Source organism: Panthera pardus, unplaced genomic scaffold (assembly GCF_024362965.1).
Source record: "Panthera pardus isolate Hobbes unplaced genomic scaffold, ASM2436296v1 HiC_scaffold_15, whole genome shotgun sequence".
Taxonomy (NCBI): Eukaryota; Metazoa; Chordata; class Mammalia; order Carnivora; family Felidae; genus Panthera; species Panthera pardus.
In genome coordinates this window covers 11,404,434-11,430,988 of record NW_026526710.1, presented here as the reverse complement: position 1 = coordinate 11,430,988, position 26,555 = coordinate 11,404,434, and the positions used below count along the sequence as shown (strand labels likewise).

At 44.2% G+C, this 26,555-nt stretch overlaps 1 protein-coding gene across 2 annotated transcripts; it reads right to left on the bottom strand.

Annotated features, from left to right (window-relative positions):
* Positions 1-26,304, bottom strand: DYNLL1 (dynein light chain LC8-type 1). Of its 2 annotated transcripts, none has more exons than XM_019467269.2 (3): positions 26,185-26,304; positions 1,990-2,127; positions 1-426 (listed from the first exon to the last, which is right to left on the bottom strand). In XM_019467269.2, exons 2-3 carry the CDS (start codon positions 2,119-2,121, stop codon positions 289-291), a joined length of 270 nt encoding a protein of 89 aa, XP_019322814.1. In that variant the 5' UTR covers positions 2,122-2,127; positions 26,185-26,304; the 3' UTR covers positions 1-288. The 2 variants fall into 2 exon arrangements, with proteins under 2 accessions (XP_019322814.1, XP_019322813.1); XM_019467268.2 differs by lacking the exon at positions 26,185-26,304 and adding an exon at positions 2,327-2,458.
* Between the last annotated feature and the right edge of the window lie 251 nt (positions 26,305-26,555).

Below are 26,555 nucleotides of genomic sequence, written 5' to 3'. Positions count from 1 at the left end.
CACTTCTCCAACAGATTTATTTTTGAAAGGAATGGATTTTGAGGAGGAAAAACATGGGGTAGAGATATGGAATAGAAAATAAATACAAATGTAAGCTGTTTTGCTAATTGTTTTATAACCACAACAAATTCGTACAGAGAATGCCCTGTACAAAACAACACAATAAAGGTTCAAAGATCGAGGTGTTCCCCTAGGCAAGGCTGAAGATTTCAGTCTCTGGTATTTGGAATTTAGGCTGCAGTCCTTGTTTTTGGATGGATCACTGGGTGTGTGACACAGTCCATGCGATTAACCAGATTTGAACAGAAGAATGGCCACTTGGCCCAGGTAGAAGTAGATGAAGTGTTTGGTTTCATGTGTCACATAACTACCGAAGTTCCTCCCCACGATGCAGTGCCAGGTGGGGTTGTACTTCTTGTCAAACTCCTGGTGGGGGGAGAGGGAGGAAGAAAAAGAGAACACTAGAATTTCAGTGCTAAACCAGAGGTCAGTTTGCCTCCTAGATAAGTAGAGCCTGTAGGGGCAGAAAGGAGGAACGTTAGCATCTGCAAATTCTTAGCATGAAAGAATGTTCCCCAGCTCCAAGTCGCCTACATAGTGCATTAATGCAAACATACTTGCAGTCTGAGCTAAGCTGAGAATGGGGGTTGAGGAGGTAAAAGGCAGAAAGGGCAGCCTCAAAGGGCGCTTTGTTATCATGGTAATTTCACCTCCGTATCTTTTGTGATATTGTTAATTAACAGCAGGTGATAACAGTTTCAGTCTATCAAGTCATGTGTAAACAGAACAAGTCAAAATTATCCTACTGTAGGTCATGCACCACAAAATCCAAAATGGTCACTATTTAGCCGAAAATACCCCATTCCTTAGCGCGCTCCAGTTATCAATGAAAACAAAAATATGTCCAAAAGGGCAAAGCCTCAATTAACATCTAAACCACTGTGTGAAAATTTGAAAGGGGCACAGCAATCCACTGTTCCTACAGAAAGAATGCTAGAAGCAGAATCCGACAGCCACCTGGTCAGATTTTATCCTTAATTGTAATTTCAGTAGCCCTCTCTGCCACATCTATCCTGATGGTGCCCATCTACCACCTGGTACACAAGGACAGCAAATTGCAGAAACAACTTTCCCTGTTTTCCTCACCCAAAGGGGCTCTGAGGACCAAAACGCCCGTGATGATTTCTTCACTTAGGCGACTGTAGGGCAGGGACCAAAGCTAACCTTTCTCTATAAAATTCTTACAAGTCTCTGTGATGAGTTACACAAAAGCCGGCTCTTATACAGTGTATGCAGCATGAACATCTTTCAGACTTATTGGTATAACATTCTTACAAGCTAGATGAACGCACTGCTGCGTTGGTCAAAAAAGGTATTTCTGTTCCATCTGAAGTCTTTCATCTCCCTATTCTCAACTGGGAACCCTCCCACGGCTTAGGCTGCCAGCTTCCTTCCCTTCCAGAAAACACAGCTCGGAGAAATTGGCAGTCCTGCCAGCTTTCTACAGAATGCTGTTTACCAAGCCCTCACCCCAGCCCCCTAACCACCACCACCACCACCCACTTTCCCTCAACTGCCGACTAAACTCCCCACTGAAAGGCTGGCAACATCCCCCTCCGGCCCGGCTGGAAACACCCACGCAGCACCCCCCCGCCCCTCCGGAACACCCAGATGGATCCTCCGCGCAGGAATCCTGCAGAAGGGGGAATCGCTGCTCCATGATCCTAGAAACCGTTGCTAGGTGGCGCTTTCCCCCCGCGGAGCTGGGTAATAAAAAAACTTCAGGAGCCGAGGGTCTGGTCTTCTCATCAGGAGCGCAAAATTCATCTGCGTCCTTTCTGGAATCCTCTACACCCGAGCTGCCCTGCGTGCCTCCAAGGACCTCTGCCAAGCGCCCTGGGGACGCAGCATCGGGGAGAAGGACTAAGTTGTGATTCGCCCCAGCTGTGCGCAAACGGCTCGAACCCCCCGCCCGCACTCCGTCCTCACCTTCTTAATATGGGCCGCAATGTCCTTCTCTATGTTGTATTTCTCCAATGCCTGGGTCGCACACTCCACCGAGTCCTGTTGCATCTCCTCCGACATGTCGGCGTTTTTGATCACGGCCTTTCGGTCACACATGGTTACCTGGGGGGGGCGAGGCCCCGGCAAGGGGTAAGAAGTTGGGGTGCAGGTTGTGCCTGAGGCGCCAGCTCCCCCAGCCCGCTCCTCCCGCCCCCCACCCCACTTCTCAGAAAGCGCGGGCCGCGCGGACCGAACGGCGGGAGGAGTCTGTCGGGGGATGTAACCAGGCGATGAAGCCGACCGCAGCCCCCGAGTCCCTCACCGAGGAGCAGGGGGTGGCCAACTGCAACGGTCTCCTGGGGGAGGGGCTGGCGACGCTCACAGCCGGCTGAAGCTACCGTCGCTACCGAAGCCGTGGCGCATCTAAGGAGCCCCACGCCAGCCGCCGCCGCCTAGTGCCTAGGCCCCGCCCTGCTCCCGCCGGCCCCGCCCCCCATCGAACGTCCCCATTGGCTTGACGCAGCCCCCAGGACTCTCCCATTGGCCCATGACCTCAATGGTTCCCTCAGGATCTTTCTCCTGCATTTTGTTGCGGACCACAATGCATCTCTCGCGGCGTCGGTTGCCCCGGCAATGGGCTGCACGCGGTGAGGCCCACACACCCCGAAGGTGGAGCTGGGGCGGGGTCGTAAGGACCACCCAGAGACCAGAGGGGTGCGAGGAGACTTTGTGCCCAAGCCGGGAGAAGTGCCTTCAAATTTTCGAAGTTTGTCCCAAATTTGCGAAGGTGTTCTCGAATATCTTGGGAAGTTGGGTGTCCTACGTACGTCTCACCTCCACCCCAGGTCCCAAGGATTTGGGGATTCTGACTGAGGTAGCCAGTCCCTTCATTGAAAGTGTATCTCTGAAGCAGGGCCGGCTTTATGAGCAAGTGACCAGTGCAGTCGGAGAAGAGGGGCCCCAGGGTTTGGTTTAATGCTCTACTCTCGAATTCTTGAAATTATTGATTTTTTGTTTGTTTGTTTTTTTAACAAGGGATCCCACATTTTCATTTTTTAACAAGGGATCCCACATTTTCATTTTGCAGTAGGTCCTGCAAATTCTATAGCCGTTCCTCTTCTGAAATTTGGGGTAGTGGGCCAAGGGAGGTGGGGAGGTCTTCAGGAATGGGAGAGGGTTTCTTTATCCTGCTGGGCAATGGAGACTTCCTTTAAGGGGCTAGGGGGCCATCTGGGTGGATTTGGGAGTGCTGATCCCAGGTGTGTGTGTCTAGGGTGGGGCTTCTTGCTTTGATGAGGCAGTCTTTCCTGTGTGGGAATTTCTTGGTTGAGGATTTTCTCCAGGGCGGAGGTGCCCAAATGGGTAGAAAGGCATCCCTCAGAGGTATTTTCCTCTGGCTTTGGGAGACCAACCACTATGTGGTTAAAAAAGCTAGGTCTTGGGGGGTCGGGGAGCAGGGTCAGATCTGGATTTATATCCCAGCATTGTTATTTACTAGCTGTTTGAATGTCAGTTTTCTTATCTGTGAAGGGGGACTAAATATAAAAGGAAACCACTTCATAGGCATGTTGGGAATATTGAAGGAATAATGCCTTTGAAGTTCTTCAACACAATGTGTGACATGTACTAGGTGCTCAGTGAATCTTATCAAAGACTATCAGCTGATGGAACTGTCCCAAGAGTCCAGCAAGATTTTGACCAACCCTTAAATGCCTATGATGTGTTTTTGAACTTCGATAAGCAAGTTACCAGACTCATCATGCAACCAGAAGCTTTCTGTTTACATTTCTGCATTTTTCTTCTTGACCACTCACTCTCATTAACCCAGAACCCCTTAAAACAATTGGACCAGACAGGCACATAACTCCAAAGAGAAACAGATGGGAATAATGAGCGCCTCAGGCATCACATGTGCGTATCAATTAAGTAAAATTAAGAGGCTTTTCCAAGTTCCAGGTTTCCAATGGAGGGATTATGAGTCTCAGGAGTTAAAATAATTCTGTATGGTGTTGCTCCTGAGGAAGAAGTTGGGCTGGAAATAGGGGTGAGGCTGGGTTGCTGCTTCTACCTGACTTGGGTGCATGATTCAGAGCTGTGGAATCTCATGATTCCAGAGCCTGTATCTGTCTTGGGGGCCTGTATATATATATATATATATATATATATATATATATATATATATATATATACATATATATATGTGTGTGTGTGTATATATATATGTATATATATACACACACACACACTTTTCTTATATATTTTTTCAAATATATGTATTTATCTCTCTGATCTATGGCTTGGCCAGCTTCTGTTTGAACAGAAGGAGCTGAGAGTAAAGTATATGCCATAATAAGAATAGCAACTGTTTATTGAGTGGTTGTTTACCACCAAGTGCTTTCATTCACTCAGTTATTCCTCACAACAGCTGGACCTAGGACCCCTTTCCTCCTGTTTTCCTCTTTGCTTTTTTTTTTTTTTTAATATTTATTTTTGAAAGCGAGAGAGAGCACAAGCTGGCGAGGGGCAGAGAGATAGGGAGACACAGAATCTGAAACAGGCTCCGGGCTCTGAGCTGTCAGCACAGGAGCCCCATGCGGGGCTCAAACCCACGGACCGTGAGATCATGACCTGAGCCGAAGTCGGACGCTTCGCTCACTGAGCCACCCGGGCACCCCCCTCTTTGCTCATTTAGATTACAGCCCAAATGCCACCTTCCCTGACATCCCATCTCTACCTGCCCTCTACCACCACGCTTCAGTGACTTTCTACAACGCTTATTTTTACTCCATTGTACTTGTTGCATTTATTCCTTCAGAAGAATTATCTCATGTATTTATTTGCTTGGTTATTGTCTCTCCATCCCTGTCTTGTTCACTGCTGTATCTTCAGCATCTAATTCAATGTCTGCATTGAATATATAATATGCATTGAATTAAATATGTGTGGAATTAAAATTACCAGGTCTTATATCCCCATTTAATAGATTAGGAAGTTGATTTTCTCAAGGTCACATTGTTAATAAGTTCTAGGTCTGGATGACCTAAAATCCATTCTCTTAACTTCAGTGTTATTATAGTTAGCTGAGTAGACAATCTGCCTTTTTCTTATTTATAACTTTGAAGATAAGGAGTTTGAAATGGGATAATGTTAAAATTTTATTTTTTTTTAAGTTTATTTTTTTATTTTGAGAAAGAGAGAGGAAGAGAGAGAATCCCAAGCAGGCTCCACACTGTCAGCAAGGAGTCTGACTAGGGGCTCAATCCCACAAACCATAAGATCATGACCTGAGCCTAAATCAAGAGCCGGACACTTAGCCGACTGAGTCACACAGGTGTTCCTAAAGTTTTCTAACAGAGAGTAGGATTTTCTTTAATAAATGCCTATAACTTTCCCTCCATTTGTGGCACCTGCCTTCCCTAGCATCTCCTGTGTTTGTACCACTCATCTCAACCAGCTCTTGACTCTAATTATTTTAAATTGGAAAGTAGGGTACTACCAGAGACCCTTGCCTTCCTGGGCTATGCTTAACCCCTAGAAACTCCTAGGTTTCTAGGAACCAAAAACCTTGCTGCCTTTTTCATTCCTTTAGCACTTACTTTTGCAGAGTTATTTCTTATTTCCTATCTATTCATTCCACAGTGAGGTATCCCCTAATTATCAGAGAAATGTACTGTGCAGTAAGGATGCTTCAAATATGTGCCTAGAATCAGTTACACTCCCATCCTCAAGGAGCTTCTAGTCAATAGTAACCTAAACCTTCTAGTATCATAGGTTTGGGGTTTGAAGGGACTTCAGAATGCAGGGGCCCAGCCACTAACTCTTAGTGAGGTGAGGTAGGTGGGAGTGGTAGGAACTATGACAAATAGAAAAACCCTTTCAAAGGTGTGAGGCAGATACTGCCATTTGGGAATGCTGCCCCAGTGATGCTAAATCTTCTGATTTTCAAGAGAGATCAGAGACCTGGATTATTTTTGTGATAAATATTGTTTTTAGTGTACCTGGGTGGCTCAGTCAGTTGAACGTCCCACTCTTGATTTTGGCTCAGGTCATAATCCCAGGGTCATGGGATCGAGCTCCACTTTGGGCTCCAGGCTCAGCATGAGCCTGCTTAGGAGTCAGTCTCTCTCTCTCTCTCTCTCTCTCTCTCTCTCTCTCTCCCCCTCCCCCTTTCCCTCACTTGTGCTCTCTCTCCCTAAAACAAAATTTTAAAAAATATTTTTAAAAAAATGTTTTAATATTTTTTGGGCTCTATACTGACAGCATGGAGCCTGCTTGGGATTCATTCTCTCACTCTGCCCATTCCCTGCTCACTCTCTCTCAAAATATACATTAAAAAATAAAATAAAATACAGTGCAGGCTAGATATGGCCTATGGTCCTCTCATCTAGTTGAATACTCTCTTTTTGTATTCAGGAGACTCAGAGAAGGTATAATATATAAACATATAGTCTTTGTCTAGAATTCCTGACACAGAGCTCTAAATACCCTTAGAATTTTCTGAGTGATAAGAGCATCTTTTGTTATTTATAATGAGCCCCTATTAACTACTGATACCTGAGTTGATGCCAATGAGGTGACTCTTTGTGAGGAGGGTGCTGGATAGCTTCAAATATCTAGATAGCTAGTCACAAGAGGAACCAACCCTGTTATTAGAGGTTTGAAACTTTCTGTTCCCACCCCAGTCATGTCCCCTTCCCTGACCCTCCCCATCTCCTCACCTGGGAAGGGAGAGGGGCTGGAGATTACATTGAATCTCCAGTGTCCATGTTATATAATGAGATCTCCATAAAAGCTCCAAAACCTTGAAGTGCTGTGAGGGTGGTGCCCCTGGAGAGGGCGTGGAAATCTGTAATACCCCCACCCCCAATATACTTCTCCTCCATTTGGCTGTTCCTGTAAGTAGAGTGCTTTCTTGAATTTTGTGAGTTGTTCTAGAGAATTATCACACCTGAAGAAGCTGTCATGGGAATCCCCAAATTTTTAGTCTCCTGGGTGAAGTGAAGGTAGCCTGGGAAGCCCATGGGCAGGGACATCTGAAGTGGGGGCAGTCTTATGGGACTGAGCCCTTAGCCTGTGGGGTCTGTGCTAACTCTGGAAGTCAGTGTCAGAATTGAATTGTTGGACACCCAGTTGATGTTGGAGAATTGAAGAATTGGTATGGAAAAATAAGTACTTAGTGTTGGGGGTGAGGGGAAAAACTGTGTCAGGAAAAAAGATACTACAGAAGTAAAGGGACCTGCTCATGATTACATAGCGAGCTACTTATGGAACCTGGTCTGACTCCAAATCTGGTATTCTGTCACATCATACAGACTGGCTTGTCCTTGGGTGCTGAGGATTTTATATTTTCTGGGAGTGAGTGGAGTGTGGTGTATGCTTGCTAATTGGCACATAATGTTTGCTAAATGAATGCTGAATAAATGAATGGATATAGCACCAAAATGCCTACACGTAGAGCCCCACAAAGATGATATCTGGTGTAGTTTTGATTGGCAGCAGGAAGGGGACAACTCATTATAGCAGAGACTCAACAAACCACATTCTTGTTTGATCAGAACCATCTGATCAGATTTAGAAAGCCTGAGAATAGGTCATTTCCAGGGTCCTCTGGAAGTTCAGATGACACCAGAGTAAAACCACTATGACACCACCAAATAGAAACCTCAGAGAAGTTTCCGAAATCATCCTTCATGATTTTTGCCAAACCTGCACCCTACCTCTACTACTATTTATTCCATATTTTTCTTTAATTAAACTTTTATTTTCTTAAATAAGTATGTTTTAAAAGGCAAATGTATGTTATGACCATAAATGGAAAACCAGTCTCATTTGTTATAAATGTAAGGTAAGTAACTATAAAATAAATATTTGAATATAAAACATTTTGTCCTCATATTGCTTAACTGATCTTGGAGACCACTAGTGATATGGTCCCACACTTGGGACGTGCTGCCCTAGTGGAGGAGGGTTCTTAGAAGGGGTCCATGGTTGGGTTTTACAATCCCCCTAGAATTATGCACAAAATGTGTGTTGTGCTCACAGGCATTTTCCAGCGAGAGGATCTATAGTTTCCATCAGATGCATGAAGGGATTTAGAACCCACGGAAGATAAGGAACAATTGCCCTAGAATAACCCAAACTCCTGGAATGAATGTCACAATTCCCTCACCAGATCCCACTGAATTGGCCCACCTGGCGTTCCAGAGCTTCACCAGTCTGGGCAACTCACTCTACTCCACTTCTAGGTGCTAAATTTGCTTGAAAAACCTTCTAAACCTGAAAACATGCATTTTATATTCCTACCATGGGAAATCACAATTAGCAGGAGGCAAAATTTCTACAAACATAGGCTTTGGGATCCGACAGATCTGCCTAGGAAAAACCTAAGTTGTGCATCCTCCTGCAAGTTAGTTAACCTCTAGAGGGGCACGTTCCTGATTTTTAAATGGAGTTAATACCTTCATGATAAGGTGGTGGTAAGGATTGTATTAAATAATTCATACAGAGGTAGCTCAGTCAGTTAAGTGTTCAACTCTTGACTCTTGATTTCAGGTCATGATCTCATGGTTGGTGAGATCAAGCCCCTAGTCAGGCTCTGCAGACAGCGTGGAGCCTGCTTGTGATTCTCTCCCTCTCTCCCTTCCCCTTCCCTGCTCATGCTTGCTTGCTCTCTCTCCCCCTCTAAATAAACATTTAAATAAATAAATAAATAAATAAATAAATAAAGTGTCTAAAGACCTAACCAAGGTCCAAAAAAAAACAAAAACAGGTAGCTATTGCTGTTGTGTATTGAGACCCTACTATATGCCAGGCATTTGGGACACATTGTCTCACTGAGTTTTCACAACTCTATGACAAAGATGTCAAGAACTGCTGGTCTCTCCATTACACATAGGAGGAAAGAGGGTCAGAGAGGTGAGGTCCCTTGCCAGAAGTCACCCTGCTCAGAAATAGAAGAGCTGGGTCTGACTCCACAGTCACATATGGTAGATGGAACCTCTGAGCTGTCCCACCTCCCCAGACAAAATGAGCTGATGGGTGTTCCTGGAGACTTTTAAGCATCCCTGGCTCCTGGCAGAAGTCCCCTACGTATATGTTGGATGGATGGATGGATGGATGGATGGAAGGGATGGATATTTCAAACTGATTCAGCATTGCTTCCTCTCACACTTGACCCTAGATTGATCCTTGACTGTCTTGATCTTCTCTGGAAAAACTACCTTTGTATTTTAGCCACCACACTTTCCCAGGGCCTTCAGAAAGCCCTTTGGGATTGTTCATAAGCAGGTTGGGGGATTCCTTGCAGGGCTTGGAGCTCTACCCTCACACAAACAGGCTAGAAAGGGTGACTACCTGCTCCACCTCCACTCGCCACTGGTCCAGGATTACGCCGTCCCCAGTCCTGTGCAGCGATTACTTTCTGAGGTTTTCTGGGACCTCAAGCCCTTTCTTGGATCAGTTCTGTCACCAACCTAGCAGCCCTAGCCCTCCCTACCTGAAAGGACATGTGAGATATGGCCTTGCAGCCCCCAGAGTTGATTCAAGGACTCCTGCCCAGAAAGGATGGGCTTCATGGGAGAGTGGATAAGGCCTAGGTTTGAATCCAGAAGCTTCTTCCCCATGGAGAAGGGCTGGCACTAGCCTGGGGCTGGCAGGGGAACTGAGCTTTAGAGCCAAGTACTGTACTGCAGTGCAGGGAGAGTGAGGCCATGCAGGCTAGGACAACTCAGGGAAGAAAAATCTCCTCTCTGGCCAATAGCCAAGCCTTGACTGAGTGGACAGACCCCTCTGAAGGCTTACTGTTCAGTCTCCTGTCCATGGTGGCAGCAGATAAATTCAGGAACATCCAGCCAGAGAAGCCTAGTAGCCCACCTCAACTTCCTCTACCCTTTCTAAGGTGTGTAATCTTAGGTAAGTCCACCTCTCTGAGCTTCAGTTTTCTCATTTGTAAAATGGGGATTGCAATAGTCCTTGTTTCTTAGGAACAATTTGGAGATTGAGATGGTGTGTGTAAAGTATACAGTGCAAGACTTGGCACACGGCAGAAGTCAACAATGCCAGCTACCAATTATCATTGTTACCCTAAACCAGGATTTTTCCACTAACATTTTGGACCAGAAAGTTTTTTGTTAGGGGGCCATCCTGTGCATTGGAGGATGTTATCAGCATCCATAGCCTCTACCTACTGGATGCCAAGTGCACTTCATACCCACTGTCAACCAAAAATGTCTGTAGACAGCACCAAAAGTCCCCTGGTGGGTGACACGGCCCCAGTTGAGAACTATTGTTCTAAACAACCTAGACTGAGTCCAAATGTCACAAATCCCAAACTCACAGCCCCGTGTAAAGACAAGGCAGGTAGGCCTACTACTGATGAAAGGATGAGACATCCAACAATTACAGAACAGGTTCCCTCCAGAGAACACTAAGAAGCTGGACCTAGGTTTGCTCTAGGAGCTAACAGCCCCCTCTGACTCACTAGTGACCTCAGTGTTACTCTTTAATTCTATGAAAAGTGGCCTGAGTTAAATCTCAATTATTCTAGGGCCCAGACAAAGGGACAGGTAGCTGGTATCTGATTTCTGGCATCTGCATTCTTTTTCACTGACTGGGAGAAAAGGTGATTCTCCAGAACTCAAGAGTTCATTCAGACCTTCATTCCTGACTGCTGAGAGATTTTTGAGAGAACTAGATGTCAGTCATTGTTCAGGGTGCTGAGGATTATGATATTGTGATTTATAATGAGAAATATATATATATATAATATATAAATTATATATGTATATTTTTATATATATAAATAAATAATATATAAATATATATTTCAACCAGGTTCCTGGCTCACAGCTCCCAAAATCTTGGAATTTCCTGAGCAGTTACAGAAATGGCAGTAGCTTTTTTTTCTTTTTAAACAAATCTCAGCTATTCTGTCATTTTATTTGTAAATAATCAGTTTGCATCTCTATGGCAGCATTTTTGTCATGACATTTGGTCTCTAGTCTCAGTTCCTGAAATGGGTGAAATGGGTGTCTTGTTATAATAAGTCCTTCTCTACTGTTTATGTTAATAAAGTGACTTTTGGAAAGTACTTAAGGAGAGTTGATTGCCAGTGGAGCCAACCACGTGATCACAAGGTTGGAACTTTCAGCTCCACTCTGACCTCCAGGGGAGGGGTGAGGGGCTGGAAATTGAGTTCAATCACTAATGGGCAGTGATTTAGTCAATCATGCCTATGTTATGAAGCCTCCATAAAACCCTAGAAGGGCAGGGTTTGGAGAGTTTCTGGGTTGGTGAACACGTGGAGATGCAGGGAGAATGGCATGCTGGGAGAGGGCATGGAAGCTCTGAGCCCTCTCCCCATACCTTGCCCTATGTGTCTCATCCACCTGGCTGTTCCTGAGTTATATCCTTTCATAATAAACTGGTGACCTAGTAAATAAAATGTTTCTCTGGTTTCTGCGAGTTGCTTGAGCAAATTAATCAAACCCAAGGAGAGGGGCGTGGAAATCTCTGATTTACAGCCAGTTAGTCAGAAGTACAGGTAACAACCTGGGCTTGAGACTGGCTTCTGAAGTGGGGCGGGTGCGGCAGTCTTAAGAGGACTGAGCCCTTAACCTGTGGGTTCTAATGCTATCTCCAAGTAGATAGTGTCAGAATTGAGTTGAACTACAGAACATCCAGCTGGTGTCCAGAGAATTGCTTGTTGGTGTGAGGGAAAACATCCTCCCCATATATAGTGATTGGTGACCAGAACCCTATTAGGAATGTACAAGAGAACAAAATGGACAAAGTCCCTTCTTCATGGAACTTATATTCTAACAGGAGAATAAAGATAATAAACAAGCAAAAATACGTCATACCCTGATAAGTGCAATGGATGATAATATAGTAGAACAAGAGAACCAAGGGTGACAGGATGAGGAGTCTTATTTTATTTATTTTTTTATTTTTTATTTTTTTTATTTTTTTTTTATATTTTTTTTATTATTTTTTTTTATATTTATTTTTTTAAATGTTTATTTATTTCTGAGACAGAGACAGAGCATGAGTGGGGGAGGGGCAGAGAGAGAGAGGGAGACACAGAATCCAAAGCAGGCTCCAGGCTCTGAGCTGTCAGCACAGAGCCCGACGCGGGGCTCGAACTAGGGAACAGTGAGATCATGACCTCAGCCAAAGTCGGATGCTCAACCGACTAAGCCACCCAGGCGCCCCAGGAGTCTTATTTTAAATAGAGGTTTCTGGGAAGGACTCTCTGATAAGGTGCAATTTGAGGCAAGATTTGATGACCTGGCTACTGGGTGGAGGATAGAGTGTACAGAAGCCAGTGGAGGCAGAGAGGCCAGGCATCAGATGGCTTGAACAAGGCAGGAGTTAGGATGAGAGGTGGTTGACTTCTGGATGTATTCTGAGGGTGGAGCTGACAGATTTGCTGATTAATTGAATGCAAGGTGTGAGGGAAGAGAGGAGTCAAGCATGACTCTAAGACTTGTGGCTTAAGCAACCAGAAGAATAGATTGGGTTGGGGAAGGCTGGCCAAATCAGGAACAAAAAGTTGTTTTGGCCATGTTAAGTTTGAGATGCCTATTAGACATTCCAAGTGGAGAGTTGGATAAGTAAGTAGTTGGATATATAAGTGGAGAGTTGGATAAATAAGTAGTTGGATATATAAGTTCTGGGAAGAGGTCCAGGCTGGTGCTATAATTTGGGGAGTCATCAGCTTATAGATGACATTTAAAACCATGGGACTGGATGAGATCACCACTGAGGGAGAAGTACTTGAAGATGGAAGAGGTTATGCTTATTCAGCTAGCCACATTATCTGAGCTTTTAACATGGGCCAGGCCCTAAGGTAGGTGCTAGGTATAAAGATGTATATCCCTAGGCACCTGCCCAAGAGACGCTGTATTAATTTTTCCTAAGTGCTTTGGCCATTTAAAGGATAAACATTGAGAGTTCCTGTCGTGCCCTTAGTCATTTATTCACTTTTTTCAACAGATACTTATTAAATACCTATTTGTACAAGTTTCCCATCTAGGCACTAGGGACATGAAAGGAAGTAAGTCAGATATCACTCCATCCTAATGGTGTTCACATTTTATACGTGGAGGAGGCGGGCGTTGAACAAGATGCGTGTGATAATGTGAGTGTAGTTGTGACAAATGCAAAGACGGAGAAGGTAGGCTAGTATGAGTTCTGTTAATGAGGGCTGTGACCAAGCCTGGGAGGCAAGGAAGGCTTTCCTGGGAAGTCACAGTTGAGGAGCAATCTAAAGGAACAGGAACGTGCAGAAGGGGATGTACAGAAGCTTCTCGGGTGGAAGGAATAGCACAGTCAAAGGCCTGAAGGCTCGAAGGAGACTGGCAACTGAAGGAAGGCCAACATGGCTACAGAGCAGCGATCTGGGGAGTGGGAGACATGAAGCTGGAAGAGGGGGCAGCAGCCAGACCTTTGGCATCTTGTGAGCCTGGTGAAGACACATGGACTGTCCTGAGGCCACCATTCACTCTGAAAGGCTATTTATGCCCTTGGAAGACTTCTACAACATAACTTTTCATAGATCCTCAATAATCCATCCATAACTATTTTCCATCCATAACTTTTTGAAACAAGCTCTTATCATTGAACACTCGGGTTGTTTCAATTCCTCAGCATTGTAACAACGCTTTGTTCTGATGAACATCCTTCAAAGTTAAAAATAATCTTTGTTTTATTCTACTTTCAGAAGCAATAGGTACTCATTGTATGAAAGTCAAACACCGCAGCAATTTAGAATCTGGAAAAGAACATTCCTGGTAATCTTGCAATTCAAAGATAACAGCTGTTAAAGTTAGATTTTTAAAAACGTATTTAATAGCCTTTTTTCTTCTTTTTACCAAAATGGGGTGCTTCTGAGTTTTCCATGTCATGACGTATAAATCTGCTTCATTCTTTTAATTAACTTCCCTACATTCCCACCATTTCCACCTGCCCACGCTCAGGTGTATGCACGTACTGCCTCCCCTCCAGGTACCAGGCATGAACCATGAGTGCTCCTATCTAAAGTCATCTCCCTGGTACTGAGCCCATCTTCTCTCACTCCTGTGATTGCTAGTTGGTCAAATTCTGCATCATTTAATTTCTCCCATCTACTAGATTATTCCTATTAGTGTACACACATCCTGCAGCATTCTCCATCTTTCATAAATGCCTTTCTCTTAACGATACATTCTCCTCTAGCTACCACCCCATTCAGCTCCAAAGAGTTACCTATATAATTAGTCCCCCCTTATCTGTGGGGGATGCATTCCAAGACCCCAGTGGATGCCTGAAACTGCAGATGCTACAGAATCCTAGATATATACTATGTTTTTACTATACGGACATGCCTATGATAAAGTTTAATTTCTTAATCAGGCAGAGTAAGAGATTAACAACAATGACTATGCTAACAATTAACAACAATAATAAAATAGAACAATTATAGCAATATACTGTAGTAAAAGTTGTGTCAATATGATCTCTCTCAAAATACCTTATTGTACTGGACTCCCCTTCTTGTGACGATGTGAGAGGATAATATGATAAAGTGCCTACGTGATGGGATGAATTGAGGTGATGGCACAGGCATTGTGACACAGTGTTAGGCTACTAGTGACCTTCTGAGTATAGTTAGAAGGAGGATCATCTGCTTCCAGACCTCAGTTAACCGTGGGTAACTGAGACCGCGGGTAACAGAGATGGTGGAAAGTGAAACCGCGGATAAGGCTGGAGGATTATTCTCTCAATATCTCCTATTCGGAACTATGAGAAATGAATTTTGGTTGTTTACATGCCACCCAGTGAGTGGTATTTTGTTATAGCAACCTGAAAGGACTGAGCCATCTGCCATTGTCCATTGTCTCCTCCATTCATTGCACCAAAACGGCTCATCAAGGTGCCCAGTGACTGCCATGTGCTAAATCTGGTGACTCGTTCTTACCATTTTCATTGATGTATTCGTCACAGTTGCTTTCTTCCTTTCTTTTTTTTTTTAATTTTAATTTTTTTTTTTTTTTGACAGAGACAGAGCATGAGCGGGGGAGGGGCAGAGAGCGAGGGAGACACAGAATCTGAAGCAGGCTCCAGGCTCTGAGCTGTCAGCACGGAGCCCGACGCGGGGCTCAAACCCACAGACCACGAGATCATGACCTGAGCCGAAGTCAGAGGCTCAACCGACTGAGCCACCCAGGCACTCCTGCTTTCTTTCTTTCTGAAGTTCATTCTTTGCTTAGGTTCCAGGACCCCCTGGACTCTGACAGTTCTCTTATCTCCCTGGGTGCTCCTCCTCAGCTTCACCTATTTGTTCCACCCCTTGTCCCTGACCTCTGAAGGAAGGAGTCTCACTCTTTGGGTCTCACTCTTTGGGCCACTTCTCATAGTCTCTATTTTCCTGGCTCTAAAAACCATCTCCATGTCTGGGACTCCTGTTTCAGTCTGCTTGGGCTGCCATAACAGAACACCAGAACCTGGATGGCTTCTAAACAACCAAAATTCATTTCTCACAGTTCTGGAGACTGGAAGTCCAAGATCAGGATGCTGACACAGTTGGGTTCTGGTGAGAGCCCACTTCCTGGTTTATAGCCGGCTGTCCCTGTGTCCTCACATGGTGGAAGGACTAGGGGGATCTTCCTGAGGTCTCTCTTATAAGGGCCTATTCATGAGAATATTCCTATTCATGAGAGTTCTACCCTTATGACCTAATATTTCTCCAAAGCCCCACCTCCTAATCCTATCACACTGGGGGACAGGTTTCAACATATGAATTTGGGGGGTACATAAACATTCAGTCTGCTGGAGCCTTCAAATTTGTAGTCAGCCAGAAAAAAAATTGTGGGTAAACTGAGAACCCCATTTGCAGCCCTCTCCTAAAGTAAAGATAAGTCTTACAGGGCTGACCCCTTAGTCTGTGGGGTTCTGCACTAACTCTGGGTAGTATCAGAATTGAATTGAATTGTTGGACACAGAGTTGGTGTGGGAGAATTGGAGAATTGATATGGAAAAATGACACATTACGTATGAAAAAAAAAAAAAAAAAGACACCAGAGAAAATCACTGAGTATTAGCACAGTGTTAGATACACGGACTTCAACTGATATAAAAATTATAAGCCACAAATAGGAGAGAATTAAAAAAAAAAGATGTGAATAAATGGAAAGTAACATCAAGGTTCTAGATGGGAAGGCCAAATATAGCGTGAATGAAAAAATTTTCCACGTGTAAATTTGTAGATTTAACACCGTTCCAATTAAAATACCAATAAGATGTACAGAACTTGATAGAAAGATGCTAGATTATGCTTAGACAGATTGGCAACAGAACTAAGCCTTCCAGAGGTACAAATTAGGAGGAAAGTTCTAGACTGGGGTCACACTGTTCTTGCCACCACTGAATACCAAGTCACCAAATCAGGGACCTGGAGGCCGCGGAGGGTTTGGCCAGGCAAAAGACTGGGGAGGCAGAGGTGGAGAAATCAGTGTTTCAAGAGGTAGCCCCTACAAAGAACAAGTGTATGCTTTCAGACACAGCAGATCCTAGAGAAGCTGGCTGAGGAGCAGTGGGAGGTGAAGAGAAGCTGGGGGAGGCACATCATGAAGAGCCAAGATAAGGATGTGGAAATAGGGTATCTCTCCAGGGGGCAGTCACTTTGTCTCCTCCACTGCTGAGTCCCTAGCAACTAACCCAGTGCACACAGTAGGTGTTCTACAAATATCTTGGAGATCTCTTCATACCTGTATAAACGGACTTGTTTTTTGTAACTTCTGCATAGTGTTCAGGCTTCCACATTTCCCATGTGACAGGTCCCCTCTGGATAGACCTTGAGATTGCTTCCAGTTATTATTAGGGAATCATATTATTATTATTATTATTATTATTATTATTATTTTTGAGAGAAAGAGAGAGAGACAGAGAGAGAGAGAGAAACAGAGTGTGAGTGGGGGAGGGGCACGGAGAGAGAGGGAGACACAGAATCTGAAGTAGGATCCAGGCTCCAAGCTCTCGGCCCAGAGCCCAGAGCTTGAACTCACAAACCATGAGATCATGACCTGAGCCGAAGTTGGACACTTAACCGACTGAGCCACCCAGGCGCCCTGGGAATCATAGTTATTATTAAGAAATATCCTAGCATTTTGAATACAGCTCTCCTGTACTCAGGATCCCTGTATTCAGTGATTCCTCCTGTGGCCTTTCCTCCCCAGGGCCAAGAGGGATCATTGGATTTTTTTTTTTGCTTGGTCCTGTTCTGCTCTCCTTCTGGTTCCCAAACAAGCACCCTTTTGCTATTCATGGTCCCCTCTGAGACTGTGAGACTATATTCCCCTCAGGCCTTCTCCTCCCCCCAGCCCGCACATCAACTCCCCTTTACAATCATGCTATTCAGGGATATACAATAAACATTTGTACGGTAAAGGCAACTCACACTGATTTCCATTGAGCGCTGAAATACTTAGGACTTAATGTATACTCTAACCCAGCTTGGTTCTGATTTACATTAGGGCTTCTCACCCTAAGTCACCTGTGGTTCTAGAAGGAGAAAGAACACCCCTCACCCTCAACCCTTGGCCTTATTGTGCTGAACTATTTAGTTTCCCCCAGAGCACCCAGCTCTCTTCCGACCCTCCCAGCTTTCTTTGCACATGCTTTTCCTTTTCCTCTCCTCTCGTGTCTGGGTAACACCAGCTTCTTCTTCAGGTCCTAGAAGCCATTCCCAAGCCCCTTGCCCCCACCGGAAGCCTTCCCTGAACACCCCACTCCAGTCTGGGTTAAGAGCGACAGAAGCACCCTGTACTTCTTGTAGCACATATCCCACTTCACTGCAATTTCGTTTTTAGTAGTTTGTGAACAGTGTGAGGGCAGAGTTTGGCGGTTTTTGGTTGGTTTTGTTTTATTTTGTTTTTTAAGATTTTATTTTATTTTTTACTATTTTTAATGTTTGTTTGTTTATTTATTTATTTATTTAAAGTTTATTTATTTTTGACAGAGAGAGAGAGAGAGAGAGAGACAGCATGAGTGGGGAGGGGCAGAGAGAGAGAGAGAGACAGAATCCGAAGCAGACTCCAGGCTCTAAGCTGTCAGCACAGAGCCCGACGCAGGGCTCAAACTCACGGACCTCGATATCATGACCTGAGCCGAAGTCGGACGCTCAACCGACGGAGCCACCCAGGCACCCCATTGTTTGTTTATTTTTGAGAGAGAAAGACAGAGAGACAGCAGAGAGACAGAGAGAGCGGGGGAAGGGCAGGGAGTGAAGGAGACACAGAATCTGAAGCAGGCTCCAGGCTCCAAGCTGTTAGCACAGAGCCTGACACGGGGCTCGAAGTCATGAACCGCAGGATTATGACCTAAGCCGAAGTCAGAAGCTTAACTGACCGAACCACCCAGGTGCCCCAAGATTTTATTTGTAAGTAATCTCTATACCCAACGCAGGGCTTGAATTTACAACCCCTGGATCAAGAGTCGCACGCTCTACTGACTGAGCCAGCCAAGCGCCCCAAGTTTGGGTCTTGTTCACTGTTTTGTCCCTGGCGCCCATGACAGCACCAGGCGGTTCTGTGGCTCAATAAGTATCAGTTGAACGAATGAACAAATGTCAAGTGGGCAAGCAGTGGGGAAGCCACCAATGTCCCAGATGCTACATGCACCACTGTAGGCTCTTAGAGCTGGGGAAGAAGCAAAAATCTGGACAAAATGGGACAAAAATCTGGTTTCCTGCAGGTACCTTCAAGGAGTGTGTCTGGCAACCCAAGAGAAAGGATGGAATAACAAAAGAAACTGGTCCCCAGCTGCCTAGCTTCAGGGAATGTTTGTCAGTGTGACATTGACAGAAGCCCTGCACATGTGCTGACTGAGGGGGAGAGCCAGCCTCAGCCAGACAGAAGCAGGTTCAGCTACTGTGCATGTGTTAGCACTGAGGGATGTGTGGCTTAGAAGCTTCTCGGCTCTTCCTTCTTCTTCTTCTTCTTCTTTTTTTTTACTTAAATAAAATCTCCAGCATAAGAGACTCTTAAAAACTGAGAACAAACTGAGGGTTGATGGGGGGTGGGAGGGAGGGGAGGGTGGGTGATGGATATTGAGGAGGGCACCTTTTGGGATGAGCACTGGGTGTTGTATGGAAACCAATTTGACAATAAATTTCATATATTGAAAATAAATAAATAGAAATTAAATAAAATCTCCAGATATTTCCCATATTTGTTTGTTTGTTTGTTTGGTTGGTTGTTTAGCTTTAAGGAGTGTTTTTATTTTTGAGGTGCCATTACCAAATTATATTGACACAGCTCATTAGAAATCTGCTTAGTAAAAAATTGATTTGAGTCCAAAAACATTAAGATTCTATTAAATAAATGTATCTTCTTGCTGCATCAAAAAAAAAAAATCATTAGCACTCTCATTAATCATTTCACACCCTTTCAACCCTTTGCTTGTGTTTCTGGTTTAATTCGGCTGTGAAATAAGTTTCAAAGGTACGTGATAGGGTGGAGAATGTTTAGGGAAAATTTCTGGGTTGAGGGTAAGGAATTTGGGGCTGAGAAAACAAAACTTGGTGAACTTGAAGAGTCCGTCTGTCATTTTGTACCTTAGTTCCCCTTTTCTGGAGCTAGAATAAATCTTTTTTAAGTACTAGTTAATAAAGTCAACAGGTGTTTATTAAGCACTGTTAAAAAGAAAACCACAGGCCCAAAATAGTGTCACTGAGGTTAAGGCTCCAAGTCAGTAAACCAAGACTTAACACCTAACCTAACTGCAGTTTCAACCCCCCCAGAAATGGAACCTTTAACCAGTCAACATGGGAATTTTCTGGTTAACACAAGGAAATTTACTGATAGGCTCCCTTCAGTTCCCCTCAGGAGGATGACTTTGCTTAAAACAATGGATTCTTTGCTAATAATTTGCTTTTTTCCACTCCCTCTCTACCTTTAAAAATGTTTCCTCTTCTATAGCCCTTTGGAATTCTTGTTTACTAGCTAGACTAGATGCTGCCTGATTCATGAATTGATAAATAAAGCCAATTAGAGAGGTGCCTGGCTGCCTCAGAGTGGCATGTGACTCTTGATTTTGGGGTCTTGAGTTTGACCCACGTTGGGTGCAGAGATTACTAAAAAATAAATAAAGTTAAAAAACTAAAGTCAGGGGCACCTGGGTGGCTCAGCTGGTTAAGCATCCAACTTCAGCTCTGGTCATGATTTCACAGTTCATGGGTTCAAGCCCTGTGTCAGGCTCTGTGTGGATAGCTCAGAGCCTGGAGTCTGCTTCGGATTCTGTGTCTCCCTCTCTCTCTGCCCCTTCCCCACTCATTCCCTCTCCCTCTCTCTCTCTCTCTCTCTCTCTGTCTCTCTCTCTCTCCCCCCCCCTCAAAAATAAAATTAAAAAAACCAAAAATTAAAAAAAAATAAAGTCATTTAGATCTTTAAAATTTGTTTTTGTTGTTGTTATTTAACAGCACCTACTATGTGCCAACATAACATGGCTGTAAAGGGAAGTGATTGGTCTCAGTGGTTCTTAACCTTTTCTGGGGGGTGTGACCTTTGAGAATGATGAACTGCACCATCCTATATGGTAGCCACTGGCCACATTTGGCTATTTAAAGTCATATTAACTAATTACAATTAAACACAATGAAAAGTTCAGCATCTTAGTTGGAGTTCTTACATTTCAAGTGCTCAATAGCCAAATGTGGCTAATGGCTACCACACAGAACTTAGATATCAAATGTTCCCATCATCATACAAAGTTCGATTGGACAGCATCACATGGCTATTCTCCCCAGAAAAAAAGACTCTTCTTTCAATGTGCAATCCTTTACATCTGACTTTACAACTTTTACAATGTTGAAAGATTGGGGTGGGAGTTGAGTGTGTGTGTGTGTGTGTGTGTGTGGCGGGGGGGCAGTCGTCATTGACTGGTCCCTGATGCCCCTGAATCCAAGACAAAGAAGCCCTGATATGACAAGCTATTTGAACACTCCATCTCAGAATAGAGCAAGCTGACAAAAATAAAGCAACAAAGCTGTTACAAATTCAGTATGCTCACTGCTTTAAATGTACCTCCTCATGTAAAACCAGGGTTCCTACCTGGATGGTCACATTCAAAGAAACATCAGCTTATCCAAAAATAATTGAAAAACAAATACTAAGGATTTTCTGCAGTCTCTTAAGGAGACAACAAAGGGGAATAATATTCACAACACACTGCAAATCTTCTTGAATTATCTTTCCTATCTTTTTCCTCTTCTCATCCTCCCACACGTGGCACTTGCTTCCTGAAAGCTCTCTGCACCCCCATCCAAACCCTCTCCAAACCTAGTCTGCTGCTGCTTCTCCCCTTCCTCCCCTGCACAGCAAATTTCTCTATTAGGGACCTCTGCAGAATATGTTTTTTTTTTACTCCATCACACAAATACAGTGGCAAAGAATAACAAAGAGAAGGCTCCCTGGGTGATGTGACTAGGCACATGTTCCACAGTGACACAACCCACAGCTCTCCCTGGCAGCCTGGACCAGTTTTTCTCAGATGACTCATTTTCCCACCAATGGTCTACTCCCCCATCACTTCTTCAGTCCGCTGCTCCCAAGGACCAGAGTCTGGGAGAAACTCATGACTGAGCCTGACACAGAAGAAAACATTTTGTTGGCATGCCAGAGGGAACTGATGTCATAGGGAAAGGGAGAAAACCAGATGGGCTGGTTCGCAGAATGTTTTATCCCTACTGATAATTGTTTTATTATTTTTTGGGGTGAACGGCTTGCTGTGGGAAATACATTAACTCTTCATAGTCTGCCAAGATGAAAGTCTTCAAGATGAAGATAATTCCATTGGTGCCATTCTTATCTTCATGGTACGAATGATTGACATTATTGAGCTCCTATGTATTTTAGGTGAAAGCTTATCCCTGTGGGAACAGCAGTCCTATCCCATGTATCTGAGGACTCTGATGCCCATCCACCATCATTAGGTCATGCACCTGGAATTCTGTTTTCAGTGGACACATAGAGCCTAGAGCCATCACATTTCTTATCCTTCTTTATGTTTTCCATACACATCTGAACTCATCATCATCGTCCATCCCCTATAGATCACCTCCTGCTTTATTCCCATTTTAGAATGCTACTATTGCATAACCAGTTCTCTAAGCCAGAGACTTGGAAATCAACCTGGAATCCTCTTCTCTCAGGCCCCACACCCAACCTATCTCATCTCCCATGTCCTTATGATATCTTTTCCTTGAGATAACCCATCTCCTTAGTATCTATCACCTTACATCAGGCCACTGACATCTCTTGCTTGGAGGACTGCCACAGTCTTCCAACTGGTGTCTCCCTGTGCCAGCTCCCATGTTACTTCTCTGTGTAACCTGCTAGTCAATGGGCCATTTGGGGCTATCCCTGTTCTTGCCTATACTCACCTTTAGGCTAACCTGACTACATTGTCATATCTTCCCAGAACAATAAAAACCCAACTCCAAAGTCATTAGTGGACAATGTAGCTTTAAATGAAGGAATCTAGAAGTCACAGGAGGGGGCTTACACTGCAATTACATAGCAATACTTCCTACCAGAGACTTCTGGTCTCTCATCTCTGCCCAAGATTCTCCTCCTCCCCCCAACCCCCATTATGGCAGCTATTGCCACACCTCTCCTTCACTCCCTTTCCTTTCCCTACTATCCTGCAGCTGCCCTCTAGTCAAATTAGCTCTTGGTCTCCTCCCAGAGACTCTGTAACTCCTACTCCATATCTCTAATCTGCTCAACTGCCACTTCCTTCTGAAAAGATCTCATCCCAGCATAACTCCTTAAAACCCTTCATGGCTACTCACTGCTTTCAGTAGAGTCCACACTCTATAACATGGTCTACTAGGCTTTGCAAGCCCCAGCCAGCTCCTTGTCCCCATCTTCTCCACTTGAACCCTCTGCTCAGCTATACCGTAGGGCAGTGGGGATTGCCCCTGGTCTGATGTGCTCTGTTCTTAATGTTTACTTATTTTTGAGAGAGAGAGAGCGAGCAGAGGAGGGGCAGAGAAAGAGGGAGATTGAGGATCTGAAACAGGCTCTGTGCTGTCAGTGCAGAGGCTGATGCAGGGCTTGAACCGAAGAAATGTGAGATCATGACCTGAGCCTAGATTGCATGCTTAACCAACTGAGCCACACAGGCACTCCTGTTGTGTTCTCTCTTCTATGGAGGTGATCTGTCATGCTGTCCTTTTTTCCTGAAAAATCCACCCCTTTTCCCCTACAATTAACTCCTACTGTCTTTCAGGGCTCAACCTAAACATCTCCTGCAAGCCTTTCTTATAATCTTGAAGACTGTGTTAGGCGGTCTCACAGCAGTTTACCTTTATTGCAACTGGGCTCTCAATGGCTGTTTGAATAACAACTTGAAATATACTTTGAGGACAGAATTGTATTACCACATGCCATGGGCCTCCTACAGGGCCTAAACTATAGCAATGGACTCAATGGTGTTGAATAACTAAATAAGCAAAAGCTCAAAAGCACATCCCTGCCTAGGGTCTGTGGCCTTAGTAGAGAATGGAACCCATGAGCCCTTTAAGCATTAAGCTATAATTCTGGCCTCGTTTGTGTTCTAAACTGCAAAGGTTAGTACCTGAATTCACAGAAAAAAAAACCTCTACCCTTTGGGGTTCCATGGATGATCATAAACGACCCCTAGAAATTTAGCTGTGTTCCTTCTAATCTAGGAAGGCTGTAGTTGCCATATCTCCACATAAGGGCACATTTTCTAGGCTAGGTATGAATCCCTCTGGGGATTGCATGCCTTAGGACTTTGTACAATATATGCTGAATCATTACTATTTATAAGCAATCTTCCACCTAGAGTACTAGTAGGCTACTTAGCTGACTCCAATAGCTTTTTTTTTTTTTGGTTTCGTCTTTCCAGGCAACAACCATGTAGGAGTGGCAGGACTCAGAAAGAGGTATTAACACACCTAAACATACCCCCAAAATGGGAAGGCATCTGGACTTTTGGATGCCTTTAGGATATGTAAGCTCCTATAAGTAAGGCTTTGTACTTAGACTCAAGATCATATTTGGCCAGGGCTCTTTCCTGCTTGACTTCTGAAGGCTAGCAAAGAACAACTAGAAGCTTTACATAATCCAGAATACAACAGATGGTTCTGTTTTATTTTAGAAATAATTTATTGTGCTTTGTTCCAATTATAAAAGTAGTACATGCCAAATACAAATTTGATAAATACGGAAAAGCATAAATAAAAATATAGAAATCATTTCCAACAAGAAGGTATCTCCACAAACATTTGGAGTTATTTTCTTCTATGCTTTTTTGTTACAAGTAATGTATATATGTGTGTGTGTGTGTATACACACACGCACACGCACACACACACATATATATATATTTTTTTCCCCTCTCCAGTGTGTGTGTGTGTGTGTGTGTGTGTGTGTATTCCCTTGAACAGAACTGGGCAACACTGCTTAAATTTTTGTTTACTTTTTTTTTCCCAGAATATAAAAATGAAACAGAGTTGCAGTAACTATATTCAGCTTTACAGAAATGTGTAAGGTCTAAAGTGAAAATGCCCACAATTGCATTCTTTAGAAACAACTGGTGTCAACCAGTTTAATAGATTCCTTGAGAATATATATTTACATGTGTATAACGTACATATTAAACACCATTTTATTTATTTTTTAAAATAAAATTTATTTATTTATTTTGAGAGAGAGAGTGCAAGCAGGGGAGGGGCAGAGAGAGAGAATCCCAAGCAGGCTCTGCAACGTCAGTGCAGAGCCTGATGTGGGGCTCAAACTCCTGAACTATGAGATCATGACCTGAGCCAAAATCAAGAGTTGGGTGCTTAACTGACTGAGCCACCCAGATGCCCCTAAACACCATTTTAAATTCGTTTTAATTATAACTAAATTAGCATGACCTTAGCATCCTTCAAAATATCATTTAAAAATTGTGTAACATTCAATATTATTATGTTGGACCACTCCCTTATTATCAAGCATTCCATTTTTTTAACTGCACAAAATGCAATGAACATAATTTACTGTAACATTTTCATATTTCCTGATGATAAAATCCTACAAGTGAAATTACTGGACCAAAAGGTATGTGTATATTATCAGGGACTGATGTATACCATCACAATCTGCCTTTCAAAAAGGATGTACACTCAGTAGTTATGCGTGAGTGCCTAATTTCTGTTTTGATTTTAAAAGGCTCAGAGGTGGTATAAGCACAAATCAACTACTGTACCTTCATATTAAATTTTTTTTAATGTTTATTTTTGAGAGAGAGTGGGGTAAGGGCAGAGAGAAAGTCGGAGGATAGAGGATCTTAAGCAGGCTCTGTGCTGAAAGCAAATAGCCTGATGCTTGCAGGAACTCACCAACTGTGAGATCATGACCTGAGCCAAAGACGGACACTTAATCACCTAAGCCACCCAGGCGCCCCTAAATGTTTGGTTTTATTCCGTTGCTATTCATTGCTAACATTAACAGAGTTGGGTTTTTTTGGTTTTGGTTTTTTTGGCGACCGGGGCAGAACACGAACACCAGAGTTTGTTTTTAACAAGTTTCATACCTGCCCCATTTATTATGCAAATTTCTAGACATACAAAAAGGTTTAAAGAATGGTGCACTGAACAGACTGAACGCACCCACCGTCTAGATTCCACAGTTAACATTCCGCTGTGTTTGCTTTTGCCTATCTGCCCATTATGCATCAATCCACAGAGGTTTCGTTTTTAATAGGAAAGCTCTTTTTCGATCAAGACTCTTGTGATGCAAGGCCTCTATTTCTGGAGCGTCCCCACGTTCAGTGCCCTGAACTATGGGAAGTAAATGTGAAAAAGTGCCGAGGTGAGTGTCTACCCGAGCTCCTGAAAGGCTCGGCCCACAGGTCGGGGGCACGGCTTCGGCTTCTAATCCTGATCCCCTCAGTTTTCTCACCTGTAACACTGGAATCCCTCCATCCCCGGTGAGGATTAAAGCACTCTATAACGACAGCCGAGATGCTTAAGACTCTTTTACTCCCTCCGTGTCTCCCTTGAATGTCACAGCCCAAGCTCCGGAGGCCATCTCAGCTGTCACACCCACTTTAGTTCCCCGTCAGTTCTTAGACCTCAGTTCTAAGCAAGTGTTAAATGGGGGCAGGGTCACCCAGAGGGCTACTGACCTGAGTCTGAGGGCCGCGACAGCCCCACCCAGCCCACCGTCCGGGACTCCTTCAGACCGCAGCGTGGTCGGCCTGCGGCCCGGACCTGGCTCCCTCCCTCCGGCGCCCCGCAAGCAGAGTGACAGTCCGCGGGGTCCCTGCCGCCCGCCGCCCGCGTCGCCACAGGGAATGCTCACAAAAGCCTGTGAGGCAGGCGGCGCTACAGAGGCAGAAAACTGAGGCCTAGGAAGCCTGAGTCACTCGCTCAAGTGCACTAATTAGGCGAGTGAATTGCTTTCAAGGAATTCTGGGAATCGAACCCAATTCACGGGACTCCAATCTCTCTCTCTAGTCGCCCTCGAGCCCACACGCGCCTACAGGGGGCGCCGGCC